The 17,102-nt window shown below is 38.8% G+C and overlaps 1 protein-coding gene across 1 annotated transcript in view; it reads right to left on the reverse strand.

The window, feature by feature from the left end:
• LOC139465252 (cyclic AMP-dependent transcription factor ATF-7-like) overlaps positions 1-15,739 on the reverse strand; it is a 28,073-nt gene extending 12,334 nt beyond the window's left edge. Inside the window, exons 1-3 of the mRNA XM_071246929.1 lie at positions 15,633-15,739; positions 7,253-7,343; positions 626-737 (exon numbers count right to left, since the gene is read on the reverse strand). Coding sequence (XP_071103030.1) covers positions 626-737; positions 7,253-7,303 — 163 coding nt within the window. The 5' untranslated portion in view covers positions 7,304-7,343; positions 15,633-15,739. The remainder of the gene's footprint in view (positions 1-625; positions 738-7,252; positions 7,344-15,632) is intronic.
• Between the last annotated feature and the right edge of the window lie 1,363 nt (positions 15,740-17,102).

Consider the following 17,102-nt stretch of genomic DNA (forward strand, 5'->3'; position numbering starts at 1 on the left):
ATTCCAGCAATATCACGGCAGGGGACACCAGAAATGGGCTTCACACATTGTACCCATGTCGGGAATCGAACCCGGGTCTTCGGCGTAACGAGCAAATGCTTTAACCACTGGGCTACCCGACCGCCCCCATAGTAATGAGTAGAGTGAAGCGTGAATTTTCAAGTGTTTACTTTCTTTTGCCCAGTAGTTTACATACGCTACCACAATATTTCAAACTGTCATTATGTTCACACAATTTTCCTAATATTTAAGTATTTGGGATTAATTTTCTATTTCAATGAATCAGATTTCACAGATTTCTTCACTACCAAAATTTTGTGTGTTTGTTGTTTAACGCCGTGCTCAGCAATATTCCAGATATATGACGACAGACTGGAAATAATCCAGTCTGGACCAGACAATCCAGAGATTGACTTCATGAGCATCAATCTAGGCAATAGGGATCGATGATATGAATAAACCAAGTCAGGGAGCCTGACCACCCTATCCCGTTAGTCGCCTCTTACAACCAAGCATAGTCGCCTTTTACGCTACCGGTCTGCCAAAACAAAGATGTAAACAGTATTTGTGGCAGCAGTCGATGATGAGGAATAAACCGCCCTGTCTTTTCTCCATCACCTCTCACCTATGAATGGGTTGGTGGGGGAGGCGATTAGACTCCCTCCCCCGAGGTTCAAGGCCAGTGACATTTCATGCTTCCTTATGTGCACATTCAGGTGGTCCTCTGTAGAAAACCGCTGAAACAGCAAAACCACAATTATCAAAATAGCTTTACTCATATATATACAAGTCAAAGGAATGTGTGCATCGTCAGAAAGAATTGCACACACTAGCGACTTGTAGTGCAACCACTTGGCTACAGTGAGTTTTTGTAATTAAACAATATATCATGTGACTAATCACGGGTCCAGGTAGTCCAGTGGATACCAAGGTCATACTCAGGACCTATCCGACCCAATTACCCAAGTTACCCGTCCCAGCCCTTCATGGAAACAGAATTTGTTTTTACAAAAAATTCATAAAAAGGAAAATGCATCAGCATGATCAGTTGACAACCTGGTCTTTGTGTGTGCAAAGTTTCATGAAAGAATACTTATTAGTTTTAGAATTATAGAATTATAGTCTATAGTATACTGACTCCGAGCTGACCAGTCCTTGTTTAATTCCCTTAATGCCAAGCACCAGGCATGGTAACAAGTACCATCTTTTTACTTGTTTCATGTCTTTTGGAATGAAGCGGCCGGTAATCGAAACCATCAACCTTCCGCTCTCCGGTCAGCGGCTCAATCCCAGGGATAGTCAATACCACTATTTAACAAATACTGTAAATCTTGAAATTAATGCGAGCATAGATTAAATTTGAAAAATGTGAGTGGTCTTTGTTCGCATTAATTAAACTTCGCATTTATGTCTCAAAAATGACTATCAACAATAAGACAGGGATAGCAGAAATACCAACTTGAATATAAACACAAACATCGTTTGTTGAGCAGTAGTTGTAACAAGTATATAACAATGTCACTTAAAGAATATGAAGTACACAATGGGCATCCAGTGAGCTATGACTACTAGGGTCAAGAGTTCTACCCACTCGTGTCAAACTAGGCATCATTGACCACTCCAGCAGTCAGGACAGACGCCACCTATGCAACACTTCGTCAAAGGCCAACCCGACCCAACGCGCACCGATAGCCTTCACCACACTCCTGAGATCTACAGCCTTTGTCTTGTCATCTGCCTTAAGGTTGTTTCAATAATTTTATTCCCTTTGAACTTCCTTAATGCCAGTCAACAGAATCAACATATAAACAGTGTCTTGTTTTTAGGAAAACACTGTTTATTGTTTTTACAGAATTGCACTGCTATGCGCGAATGAGCAGCGGTATTTGCTGTTTGATTGGATTAAGGTAAGGTTGACTTAAGGTAAGGATATGTATCATTCCACTGGGGATGGCTATAGGGGTCGGCAGTCATATTAATTTTGAGACCAATTAATTTCAAGATTTACAGTACATATTTTTCACATGGGTGTGATATACAAGTCCTTTTTCCATGACTGAATTTTGTCCTATTTTGGCCATCAGCACATCTACATCTGATCAAAATGACTGGTTGATTGAGGAGGATGTACAACTCTGTTTATCAGTAATTACCAAATTCTTTTAACTTGCATAAATATTATTACTGAACATTCTCATAATATGAGACCACATAAATTGGTTTATTTCATACAAAACGCGATAGTTACTTTTGGTAGTGATCCTGTACTGGATAGAGAGGGTTTGTGTCATTGGTTAATATATGTTTGGGTCATTAGACCAATATAAACACACAGGGACATTTAGAAAGTGGTCAAATGTAACAGATGTTATATTTGAGATAACACTTTCTCAATAAACTACACATTCTCGTACTTTGTGGGGTTGAGTCCCCCCCCCCCCCCCCGAAAATTTATATAGTAATTATTTCGTTTTAAATTAAAATCGTCCGGATATTTGAAGTCTGTATCAGCGGGGCATGACTGTATTCTGTTTATTTTAGATATTTGTGACTTTGAATATTATGCGCAGAAAAGAATTACACCTACCCCTTCAGCGAAGTCTGGCAAACGAACGGGTGATGAGAAACTTCGTCAATTGAGATAAAAAAATCACCAGCCATGTTGATTTACCGTTTTTTTGTTCAGCTTGGCATTGTTTTATATCCAGGGATTAAGATTACCTTGTGTATTTTCTCGTAAACTAAGCCGGACACAGCAATCAGCTGTACACACGTTTTCTTGGAATCTACTGGTGATTCGGTCAAGACACACCCAATGATATAACTTTACAAGATTTTAAATGCAAGGATCGGCAAAAGTTGTATCTGAAACTATTTTTTTATTGGGGGAATAATATATTCCAATATCTTGTTAATTTAGATGCACCTTTTACTAAACATATTTAAAATAATAATAACTCTAAGCCAAGCAGCTGATCGCTATTGCCGGGTATTATTTTTTACATGGAACCAGTCTGACCAGTCACCGTCAAGGCTCCCGTGCACGTGATCGCGAGAATTACTTGTTGACATAGAATCGTCCAACAACAAAAAATATGACTTTCAACGAATCAAGGTATGGCATTTATGATATATGTATCCATTCTCTGTCAACTTAAGTTCGTTTCAAGGCGTCAATAGCGGTAATCTGACCGTGGTTGCTGTTAATAACGGTGAGTTGTGCGATCTTCCGATCGCTTCACACACGATTTCACCGAAATTAATTAAAACAATATTAAAAGGAATTTTGAATAAATTTAATGAAATACGTTACAAACAAAAGTCCAGATATACAAAGAACACTTTTTATAGCCAGACAGTGTAGTTAGATGAATAATTTGCGAACTTCAGTATGGATTTGTTGACATGGTATTTCCTGTGTTACGTGCTCACAGTAATGTCTTTCCATGGGGGAAAAAACATCAAAACTCATTAATTCGTGTATAATGCGCACCCCCTTCTACACAGCTATGTTTTTTTTAAAAAAAGTGCGCACTATTCTGAAGAAAATATGGTAAGGCTTAATGATGAATTTACGCCTATTTGACTCTGAATTGGTCCCAATAAGCGCCCAGCCCTTCTGTCTTTTTTTGAGCACCCTGGGCGCTTAATGGGTCGAATACGGTAGTTAAGAAAATATTTTTAAAGGTTAATGTCAGGGAGATCTGAGCAGATGACACTCTCTGACTCCTTTCTGGAGCAAAAGTGCAGAAAAATGTAAATGATAGCAATGATAATAAGAGAAAGGTGTAAAAAAGGTGTTTTTTTAAGTGTTTTAAGTCACCAAAAATGCTGAACAGTAGGGCTGCAAGGAATACACTATGAGGCGAATACGATTCGTATCATGAATATAGGATAATGAATACGAATATTAATTCCCGAATACAATAACAAGTCAGCAGTTGATGACTTATTTGACATGGTTTGTTAATTTTTAATATATTATTAATATATTATTCATTTATATACTGCACTTATCCAGGTGCTAGTATCTGCTCAAATGCAACAATGACCAGTGACCACAATACTGTCAAATTAAATAGTATGAGAGTGTTGTCTTTTGAAGAAATCTATGCATAAAATATGTTCTTATGGGTATTTTTTTATGTAAATGCATATGCTTGCATATTCATCATGTTCATAAATATTGATTCTAGTGGCCACGAATAACAAATTCAATTCATGAATGGATATGGTTCGATTCACCGAATACGCGAGTGAATCATAACAGCCCTACTGAACAGTCAGTGAAAATCACGAGTTTGATAAATATTTTCAGATATGTCTCCCATAACTGTATCACTGAACAAAATCTCAATATTCACATAAATATAATTATTACAGCTATGAAGAATTCCTCAACTTTGCCAACTTTTACTGAAGTATTTTCTACTTCATCAACCAAGACACTAATGGGTCAATACAGGGTGTTTACATGAAAAAATGATGAAAATGTTTCACTAACTATTCACTAACCTATAATATGTTGCATACTTTGAAATTCTGTCTACATTACTCTTAAAAGTACCATTAATTGGTCTATCAATATGTGGTGATAAATATTTCAGTTGCAAAACTATACTGAACGACCATGCTAAATTTTACAAATCAACTCATAAACGTTGTTTTTTTTTAAAGGGGAAGTGTACACGCGAAAAATCACTTTCTTTCTTTTTCTAAACAAAACGCAATTTTAAAATTAGTTAGTATCTGTGTTTGAAAATATACACTCATTTTTTTTCACAGTGAAAGTAGGAAGCTCACAATAGTGTTAAAATGATATGCCGTTATGAGGCCTTCGTCTTCCGAGACAAACAGGCCTGTGTTATCCCCCTTAGATTATGACGTAATTGGTGCCAAATCAACTGGGTCCGTCTATTCTCAACGCAAAAGATATCAAGGACCAGTTTGCAGTAAAACAACATGGTCTACAACACACTCCGGCGCAGTGGTGACTCAGCATAACACAATTCTGGCTGGCATCTGAGATGCTAGAATCACAAAACTGTACCTACACCACGTGAAGTGGCTCTAACAAAGCATGATGACGTCATAATGTTTATCAATTGGCACCAATGACGTCATATTGCAAGGGGCATAAGCCATGGTGTTTTTGGTATGGAAATAGAACACTTGGTAAATGTGAAAAATATAAATCGTTTTAGTGCAAAAAATATGTTAATTAAATACGATGTTTTTATATTTTTGTCGATGACACTTCCATGTTAACACTTTTAAAGTGGAAAAAGTACAAGAAAAATTGGTTCATTTCCGTGTGAACTTGCCCTTTAAATCTACTGACCTTTGAAATTCTGTCTGTATTCCTCCTTATCACGTCTATGGTATCTTTAATTAATAAATAATTTAGCGCTATGATTGACACTGACTCTGAGGACACTGACTCTGAGGACACTGACTCTGAAGACACTGACCTCGAGGACACTTACACTGAGGACACTGACTCTGAGGATACTGACCCTGAGGACACTGACCCTGAGGACACTGACCTCAAGGACACTGACAATGAGGACACTGACAATGAGGACACTGACCCTGAGGACACTGACTCTGAGGTCACTGACTCTGAGGACACTGACCCTGAGGACACTGACCCTGAGGACATTGACCCTGAGGACACTGACTCTGAGGACACTGACTCTGAAGACATTGACCCTGAGGACACTGACTCTGAGGACACTGACTCTGAAGACATTGACCCTGAGGACACTGACTCTGAAGACATTGACCCTGAGGACACTGACTCTGAGGACACTGACTCTGAAGACATTGACCCTGAGGACACTGACTCTGAAGACATTGACCCTGAGGTCATTGACCCTGAGGACACTGACTCTGAGGACACTGACTCTGAGGACACTGATCCTGAGGACACTGACCCTGAGGAAACTGACTCTGAGGACACTGACTCTGAGGACACTGACCCTGAGGACACTGACTCTGAAGACATTGACCCTGAGGACACTGACTCTGAGGACACTGACTCTGAGGACACTGACTCTGAGGACACTGATCCTGAGGAAACTGATCCTGAGGAAACTGACTCTGAGGACACTGACTCTGAAGACATTGACCCTGAGGACACTGACTCTGAAGACACTGACCCTGAGGACACTGACATTGAGGACACTGACCCTGAGGACACTGATTCTGAGGACACTGACTCTGAGGACACTGACTCTGAGGTCGCACCAGGTGAATTTTCTAAGATGCCAATTGGCATGATCAGCATCAAGGTTCCTCTACAAGATGTGAGTGATGTCTGCATCTTGCATCTTGGACTCCTACGAACCTGAGTGTTTGTTTGTTTGTTTGTTTAACACCACACTCACCAACATTCCACCTATATGAGGGTGGTCTGTAAATAATCGAGTCTGGACCACACAATCCAGTGATTGGCATGATGAACATCGATCCACGCAATGGGGATTGATGGCATGCATCAACCAAGTCAGCAAGCCTGACCATCCGATCCCGTTAGTCGCCTCTTACGACAAGCATAGTCACCTTTTATGGCAAGCATGAGTTGCTGAAGATCTATTCTACCCCGGATCTTCACGGGTCTGTGAACCTGAGTGAGTGAGTGAGTGAGTTGGGTTTAACGCCTCTTTAACAGTATTACAGTTATATCACAGTGTTTCAGCTTAATGTGGGAGAAAAGCGGTACGTAATGCACGTCCCAGATGTCTACCACTTTGGTTAAACCCACGAGCACAGGTATGGTGCTGACAAACCCATAAACATTATTAGGGCGAACCAAGATTCGAACCCACAATCACATGTTTCTAGCATGCCTTGCGTGTGAATGAAAGCACCTTAGACTAACTGGCGGCCCTATGTACCTGAAAAAGAATACCTTATTTCAGCACCAGTCACTTATTCCAACTATGCCAGTGGCATTATATCACAAGGAATTTGAAACCCTGCACATCAGTTGTTGGTTTGTTGTTTTACGCCACACTCTGCAATATTCCAGCTATATGACGAATGTCTGTAAATAATCGAGTCTGGACCAGACAATCCAGTGACTAATATCATAAGCATTGATCCACGCAATTGGGATCAATGATGTGCATCAACCAAGTCAGCAAGCCTGACCACCTGATCACGTTAGTCGCCATTTACGACAAGCATAGCCGCCTTTTAAGGCAAGCCGGGTTGCTGAAGACCTTGGAGCATAACCATGGTAACTCACCATCCCACATCCCAGAGCCGAGCAAGCAAAGGGTTTATCATCATCACTCATTCCCGCTGGTTTCCACTGCGGACAACCAACTCTCCTGCCTCTGAAACAGAACAAGAAAACAGCGTTATCACTCTCCTCCGCCAAGGGGCACATTAAAATCTTGTTTGTTGATGTAGTAGTGAACAAAATGGATGTTATTGGTTACTATACAAACAAGAATCATCGGAAGATGACAAATCCTCCCACCCCCACAAATTCGAAAGAACAAATCATCTGACTGTTACTTTAAGTCCAACTAGGTGAGAGCATTTCTATCTAATCTGTCTGTCCGTATAAATTATTGAGCTATTGAAACAATACCATGGAGTCAGGATTGGGAAGTTTTCCATGTCAGGTACACACAATATGAACAGTCAAAGTCAAACGTGTTTCCATGGGCAATGATGCAAACAGAATATTTTTAACATGTATAATAAATTCCAAAAATCCTTTAATAGCAAAAGGCACCAGCTGACAACCTGGTCTTTGTGTGTGCCCAGTTTCATGAGAGAATACCTATTAGTTTTAGAGATATGGTCCGGACAAACACCAACTATGAACACTAGGCTACCCGACCGTCCCTTCTCAAGAAAGCTTAACATTAAGCCAGGCCAACATGAGATTTTCTACATCATTCTACACACTAGTCAAAACCTGCAAATATTATTAGTTACTTGCTCAACAATTGAAAGATGTATGACGTCAAAATCTATTATTTGAGAAAAGTTTATTTGAATTTTGTTGTGGAAATCAAGTATTGAGTCTTGATGGTGGGAAAATATTTTGTACGCAGAAATGTTATATTCAAATTGTAAAAGTGTTTTTTGATAGAAAGTTATCGAAGATGAAGAACATTTTCTGTTGATCTGTCCTTTGAATGACAATTTAAGGAGTCATTTTTTTAGCATTGTGAAAGGACATTTAAAAGATATCAATATATAAAAAATGTTAATAACCATCATGCATGAAAACTAAGTGCACACATATTTTATGGTTTCAAAGTGTGAAAACAATGGATTGAAAACACTGATATGAATTATTGATAATTTATATAGATGGTAATGCACTGACTGTTCAAGGGCAGACCTTTCATCAATATATTGTATGTCAATAGCTTGTATATTAAGGTCCAGATAGCCTACATTGCCAAAATAAAAAAATACATACATAGTCAGTGCTATTACACATAACATTTATTACAAATCTAAAGAGCTTTAAAAAATATATTCATTAGAGTTAACCACAAAAAATTGATTACACAAAAACATATAATATAGAATTTAATAAGAACAGTACCAAACAAGTTCATTTGGTGTGCATGTGTGGAAATAACACTGATCTCTGCATTATTTTAACACAAATGGTTTTGAAGCATGGCACATTATCAGCACATGTTCAATAACAATAATAATAATAAAAAAAACATCATGATCATCATCATCACAATGTGCATATTTATGATGCGCCAGATCCTTTGTGATACGAGAGGTGGAATCTGATTGGTCCATAGGAGAGGCTTAGAAGGGACATAACTCGTACTAGCCACTGGTGGCGCTACGATCGAGCCCAGGAATTCCAGCCTAGTTTTTTGGCCCCGTCCAGTTGCTGTATATATGTTGTATACGTGCTTATAACGAACTAGGGTTATTATAAACTAAATGTAGTGGTCCCTATTGATTCGTTATAAGTGTAGTTTACTGTATGTATAGACAGCAGAGAAATTCGACAAAAAAACTGAAAAAACACATTATTAATATACACGCTGACAGCCATTCTAACAATCTACAATTCAATGAACACATTTTTAATCAAACTATTTTTAGACTGATAATCATACTTCATTCATATTAAAGAGGGCAGATATTAGCTTAATATATTCGGTGATTTCAAACAAAATGCAGAAGGCAGAACCAGGTGAAAGGTCATGGGTCATGGGTCATAGGTCATCTGGATCAAGTTCTCAAATAAACTATCGAGATACTACATACCTTAAATATGACACCTTGGTACATTCAGTAATCAATCATAATGGCCGAAGATATGACCATGAAATCAAATAAGGCGTCGCCTCAGGTGAGGTCCGGTGATATGGGGTTGGACGTCCCGTTCAAGATAATTGGACTTATATCATGTATATAGCGACATGCATGAATGTATGTGTGTGGCTGCTTGTATTAGTCCAGACTAATGGCGGTTTTATAGTGCTAGCTCACTGAGTAAGAAAACATACAACTATATGGATAACAACATCTGGTTTATTGCATATAGCAATGTTACGATATAGATTCTTACCGTATATCGCTGTCTATAAAGCGATCCTACGTATAAGACGACCCCCCTGTACAAGCCTTCAAAATCTATGCTTATTTATATATCCAGTCTATAAAGCGAATCGGAATGAAGCACGTCACCAGAGCATACACAATCCCTACATTTGCACTTAAAACGTGTTTGTTTTTCCGATTACAAAGGTAAGTCCACATATATAATGAACTGTTTTTATAACCAGATATGTAATTACATGATTAATTTGCGTACTTCATTACGTATTTGTTGACATGGTATTTCCGGTGTTACATGCTCACAGTTATGTCCGTGTCGGGGGTAAAACATCAAAACTCTTCAACCCTGTGTGTACATGGTATAAGACCACCACCCTTGAAAGGCCACTAATTCGAGTGGCGAAAGACTCAGGTTATACACAGTGATATACGGTACACTGTTATCAAGCTGGAGTGATAACAACCAAGTGATGATGGTATATAGGCATGATATAGGTATGATATGTTTTTGTCAATGTGAATCTGCTGTTATTACCATGATTGCAACATTCCATGCATATACCATGTATACTCATTCAATATAGCTTAAAATTTAAGAAAATGTAAACTTTGTAACTTAAACTGAGTGAGTGAGTGAGTATGGTTTTATGCCGTTTTTAGCAATATTCCAGCAATATCACAGCGGGGGACACCAGAAATTGGCTTCACACATTGTACCCATGTCGGGAATTGAACCCGGGTCTTCGACATGACGAGCGAACACTTAAACCAGCAGGCTACCGGACCGCCCCGTAACTTAAACTGAGTTGAAACTGAATTTCATTGTGTTTTTAGTGTGTCCAGCATACGTACAGTTAAATCAACTATACACAAATACATTTAACTGCAGTTATAACAAACTCAAAGGGACCACTAATTTTAGTTTGTGATAACCGTAATTCATTATAAGCATATGTACAGCATATATACAACAAATGGTTAGGACTAAAAAAAAGTTTGTTATATCGGTAAGTTTGTTATAAGCATGTTTCGTTATAAACATAGTTTACTGTACTAAGCTTTATCTTCATCCCAACACTCATAAAATTAACATTTTGATGTCATCACCAAACTCAAACATTATCATGATTATGACTATTTAGTTTTTGTTTGTTGTTTAACGCCACACTCAGCTATCTTCCAGCTAATTGACAGAGGTCTGTAAATAATCAAGTCTGGACCACACAATCCAGTGATTGACAGCATGAGCATTGATCTAAGCAATTGAGATATGATGACCCGCATCAACCAGGTCAGCGAACCTGACCACCTGATCCCGTTAGTCGCCTCTTATGACAAACATAGATGCCAATTACCACAAGCATGGATTGCTGAAGACCTATTCTCTACCCGGATCTTCATGGGTCACATCATTGCTAACTTAGCCAAATATTTGTACAACTGTATCATCATGATCAAGCATATGCGGAGAGAAATGTAGTTAAACTGTAATGCCCCCTGGACCATAATGTTTGTACACAAAGGCCCGAGGCCCAAAGTTCTAATGAAAACATAACACTATTTGGCCTAATAAGGTCTATGACTAACATGGTTTGTTTGTTGTTTAATGCCCACTTTGCAATATTTCAGCTTTATGATGGTAATCCGTAAATAATCGAGTCTAAACCAGATAATCCAGTGATTGACATCATAAGCATTGATCTTCGCAATTGGGATACAAGCATCAAGTCAACGAGCCCTACCACCCGATCCCATTCGTCACCTCTAGCGTCATGCATATTCGCCTCTTATGACAAGCATATGTTGCTGAAGACCAATGCTAACCTGGATCTTGACGGTCTTGAGATGTATGTGCTTGGGTCACAACATCTTCTGCCCCTGTCACATTTGCCGCGACGGCCATGGGGTCTAAAATATCTACGGCCAATAACAATTATAGGGCCACGGCAGCATTCCCAAGGTCACAGACTGTAGTAGTCACATATGCTAAGGTAGCCGCACTGCGTATTTTAAATTTGTGGAGACAGAAAACCTGTGACTGCCGTACAGCTTTTGAAGTGATGATGCACGGTCACCTTAGGGCGTCTCTGCGGCGGCTGTAGTTTTTTTTAGAAATACCAAGGTAGCCGCAAGGCAACCGCAAGGCAACCGCGAGGCAGCCACAAAAGACCATATGGCGACCGTGTGGCCAGACTGACGCTACCGCTACACACCTGGAGTATATAAGGAGGGGTACACCATGGACTGCTGTAACAAATGACAACAGACATTTCATTACAAAATTTCACAAAGTTTTCCAAGTTTTGCACCATGCCTCCACAATTTTTGGGGGGGTCCGCAAAATCTATTGTATTTCATAAAAGCCTAAGGCAGCCGCACGGCAAACGCAAGGCCACGCCTGACATATGGTTGCCATGGAACCGCTCTATGGCATGTCTAATTGCTACAGTGAACCTGGAAATTAAAAAAGTTATAACTCCGTGCTACGGCCTGTAAAAAATAGGGAAACGCCCTAGGGCGACCCTGAGGCCACCGCAGATCCTCTGCGGCCGCCGCTGGCATCTCTCCATTTTGGGGGGGGCTATGCACGCTTTATCCTAGCCGTAGAGCAAATGTGACTGAGGCGGACACAACTGCCCCTTACAATCATCTAAATCTCGCTGATGACATTGCAGGGAATAGAACCCAGGCATTCGACGACGTGACAAGTAAATGATGTAACCACAAGGTTACCCCACTGCCCCTCATAATCATCTAAATCTCGCTGATGACATTGTGGGGAATAGAACCCAGGCCTTCGACGGCGTGACAAGTAAACAATTTAACCACAAGGTTACCCCACTGCCCCTTATAAGCATCTTAATCTGACTGATGACATTGTGGAACTTACGAATCTATGGAGTAAAACTCACGCTATTGTGGGTTTTAAAAAGATACATATTTTCTGATTACTATACCAAACCAGAACTGCTGCATGCTGACGAGACTGCACAAGTGGGTTGCCAATGTGTTTAAGGTCCATGTGAGAACATAAACAGGTTACAGCAACAGAACCAGGTCACAAACAGCATGTAGTCTTCCTGGAGTCTTCCTGAAGCCAGCCTGGTCTCCCTGATTGCTCGTAAGTCTTGGCATAGCGCTAGTATTGATACAACGATGCTGGATCCACCTTTAGGGGTGCTGTTTATCAGAAAAGGCACAAGGAAACGCGAGTGAATTTTGACTTTCGGGGAAGCATTTGGCACTATGAACCATAGACATTTGTTCAGCTGTGTTTTGGCGACCCAATATATCTATATTTGTGTCACTTTTTGGCCATTAAAATTAAATTTGGATACAGGCTCAAGTAAAAAACGAGATGCCTCCAAAGAATGCACTGATACTTCAATGGGAAACTTTCATGATGCGATGTTTCTTTTGCAGTTCAGTACTGGTATATTTGTGTCAGGTCAAGCTAAGATATCCTGACTTCTTATCTTGTCATTGTAACAATGCTCCAGTGTGCAAATTGGCCTTAGTCATTGTGCTTGGAAACCCCAAAGAAATTACCCTCCTTATCTCTGCGATATAGAAATATCTTCCCCATGCTATTTCTGGAATGGGATGAACACTTTATAAAGTAATTATGCATCACTTGACACACAAAGTTTCAAATCAGTCTGACCATGTCTGACTTTTAGCTTGCTCCGTATACACCACCATCAAGAGGTGAGGTGACATAGGGCTTTATTTGTGTTCAACATTATTGCTCTTACATGACGACGTGCATGCATGTATGTGAGGCTCCTTGTACAAGTTTGGTTTGTTTGTTGTTTAACGCCACACTCAGCAATACTCAAACTTTTTGACAGCGGTCTGTAAATATTCAAGTCTGGACCACACAATCCAGTGATTGACATCATGAGCATCGACACAAGTGGGATATGATGACCTGCATCAACCAAGTCAGCGAGTCTGACCACCTGATCCCATTAGTCGCCTCTTAGGACAAGCAAGTGTTGCTGAAGACCTATTCTACCCCGGATCTTCACAGTAGCTTGTATAAAGACTTGTATAAAGTTCAGACTAACAGTGCTGGTTTTATAGCGCCAACCCACTGAGATACGCTACCACAGTTTTTAACATGAATACTCCACTCAGACACAGTAAACTGACTCCGAGCTGACAAGTCCTTACTTTATCTCCTTAGTGCCTTACGCCACGCATGGTAACGACAAGTAAAAAGGAAACACATAGGGCTTCTTAGGAACGGACACTTGTTGTAATGTGTCTCGAATTTATAGATCAAAATAGCTACAGCAACAATCATGATATGAGTAATATCTGGACATATGGGGATTTGTTTAAAAAAAGTTATATATATATATATGGGTTTCTAGCTTTGATATAAACAATAAGTGTACAAGTGGTCTTCATATCATTATCATTATTTTGAAGTGGGGCCTTTTAACATGTTGTTTAACACCAGACCTACCCAAGGTTACAAAACTGTTATAATTGTGGTTGATAGTTTCTTGCTTTTCTATCATTCAACAGAAGCAGCATTTAAAAATGTATGCATGTATATACATAACATAATGTGACATAATGATGATGATTATAATGTACTGAAAACTGAAAAAAGAAAAAGAAAAAAGAAGTAGCAGCATTTATGTTTAATTAGTCATAAAGAGTTAACTTTTCTTAATTAAGTTAACGAGCATTGATTGATGTGCTGATTGGCCATGAGTGTTAATGACTGCTGGAACCTTACACACTCACACACAGGATCTAAAACATTAATAACAACTAACTTAATAATTTTTAACATGTTTAAATGAGGATGTTTTATTCTAAATTTACTGAAAAAAATCAATTCATTGTTCAACATGTCACAGTTAACATGTTTAATCCATATTTAACTACATTCACCAGTAAAATAATGCAGCTTATCAAATACTGATATCAACACTGTAACTAATTTAAGCAACTGATAATTACAATATATATACTACAAGTACAAAAGATCAGAGGAATTCATAACTGCAGACAGATAAACATTTTTTATCAGCCTTTGGACTCACAGGAGACATGGCTCCATGTTCTCTAGATATTTGAACGAAGTGGTTAAGAAAGGAGTCCACTGGTATAAACATGACACACAAGTTCACACAACTCCTATATGATCGTTCAACTAACTAATAAGAGTGGACACTACTAATGACAACTTGACAATTGATCTCATATATCAATATGGGATATATTTTGCCTGCGACTTGAGAGCTGATGCTGAAGACTGGCAAAATATAAATATATATTAAAAAATCCTTACTCACATGAGTCATCTGAACTTCAATGTATAAAATACTGCTTAATATTTGATCAGATCCACATGAATATGAGCCTCGTGGAATACCATGTTAAACCTTTAACCTTTAATTCGAAGATATGGAGTAATTCTATAGATTGATTACCTTCTTTTTTTTCAGTAACATCTGCAGTTTGTGTAAAAACGTCTATTCCCCCAAATATAACCAATACAAGAATGCACAAACAACCACCTCATATCTGGCCTGAATCAGCTGTCTCTTCCAGTGTGCAGAGCTCAATGCATAGACTATGGAATAAGATCTTCTTAAAACGAAATAATATGTTTGACTCCTGGGTTTTACACATTTATCAAACAAGGGCACATTATAATGACAATGCATATTTGAGATTAGTTGGTGATGATATGTCAAGCATGACAACTGTGTCAACAGCAGACAGTCCAACTTAGCATTTCCGTTAACCCACACAACACTTCTAACTCCCTACTAACAACAATTGTTAAATGCAGACTATTTTGACACTTCCGCCACATATAGAACAATAGACCAATAACCTTAAATTATTACACGTTAACAAGAAGACCGTAGACTTTAATAAGTTCTGTCGCCGACAAAAGCGATCGCATTCACTGGTTGAAATAGGGTACTTCCTTCTTATTTTCAGTTTTCCATTTCCACTGTTTACATATTACGACTTCTCATACGGCAAATCTAGATAAGTAATTGCATTCTAATGACATAAGTTCGACAAACATTTACCGGATGTTTCGTTCAGGGTTCAAAACAAGGCAGTATCCTTCTCCTTCGTTCCTCAATTGGACCTAAAATTTGAGATTCTCTTCAGGATCTCTTAGCCAGCTTGACAGCTTCCATGGCGCATGTGTTCCTAGGGGGCGCTGCCAGTCAACTTCCGGGTTTTTCCCTGCGAGTTTTGGCGCATTGTTTCAGGATCAAGAACAAGACAGGACAAATATTTAACTACCTTTGGCATGTTATGACAGTTTGTTTATTTTTATTTGTACAAAGAGATATTATTTTTAGTACATTTGCATCCCAATATAATGACATGGAAGGGATGTGAGAGGTAAGAGATGGCAAATCTGACGACATTTCTAGATGACTCCTAGATGGTTTGATTGCCGAAACACATCAATTCCTGTTTTCCCAACTATATTTTTCCTCGTGAGAAATTGTTTACGTTCAGACAACTACAATGACTGAATTGTATTCAAAAGTATCAAATGAGATCTGATATGGGTATACATATTCTAATTATTGTCTATCATTTCCTCAAATACAAGAAACCACCATATAGATCGACCCCTGAAAATATTATGTTGCCCTCAAAGCGGAAAATTACATTTTGGCATATAAAGCCATAAAAACTGATGAAATCAATTAAATTTGTCGCCTCATAGAAAAACACATATTTTATTATACGAGCATGTGTGTCATACTGATGTTAATTTAAGAAACGAGTGTCAGAATTCTTGTATTTCCCGAGCGAGAGTGAAGATAATACATGAATTCTTACACGAGTTTCGTAAAATTAATATGACACACATATGCGAGTGTAATAATGTTCTTATCACCCATTATTTCTATATGGTTTCAGCGCCCCTTAGAGAAAAATACATTGATCACGACCACCGCCTACAAAACCCAAAATTGTCGATTGACGTCAACAATCTTCAGCTATGACGGCGTTTCTAGTGTGACGTCATTCCGACACCAGAAGATTCGAATGACGTCAACAACCCGATAACTCAAATAATACAATGGTGCGCGTGAAATGATATTTGCACAAGTGCACATACGACTTTTATTACACAGGTGGTGAAGATACAGATACACAGAGAATACTACACGCATTCTCTTTAGATACCATTTTCACGAAAAGAGTCTACTTTCTATGGTATCTGAACAAGCGCAAGCGAGGTCAAATACCACAGAAAGTTCACGACTGAAACGAGTGGTGAAATGAAGTCAGTTTAAACTGACATATAAACTGACGTCCAAAAGAAACTTTACCAACTGAAAATATAAATTTCAGATAAAGTATAATTTTTTTTCCGATGAAGTCTATCTAAAACACATAACCTAAATACAACAATAGTGTATGCAGAGAATGTTAATCGTCTGTTACATGTTTGCGAGATAACACGCGAAAAAGTGAAAAACACGTGCACCACGGACAACTGCAAATACCCGTGCGGGTAAGGGTATAAA

The sequence above is a fragment of the Haliotis cracherodii genome, unplaced genomic scaffold (assembly GCF_022045235.1).
Source record: "Haliotis cracherodii isolate W230 unplaced genomic scaffold, xgHalCrac1.p SCAF_18, whole genome shotgun sequence".
Classification (NCBI taxonomy): domain Eukaryota; kingdom Metazoa; phylum Mollusca; class Gastropoda; order Lepetellida; family Haliotidae; genus Haliotis; species Haliotis cracherodii.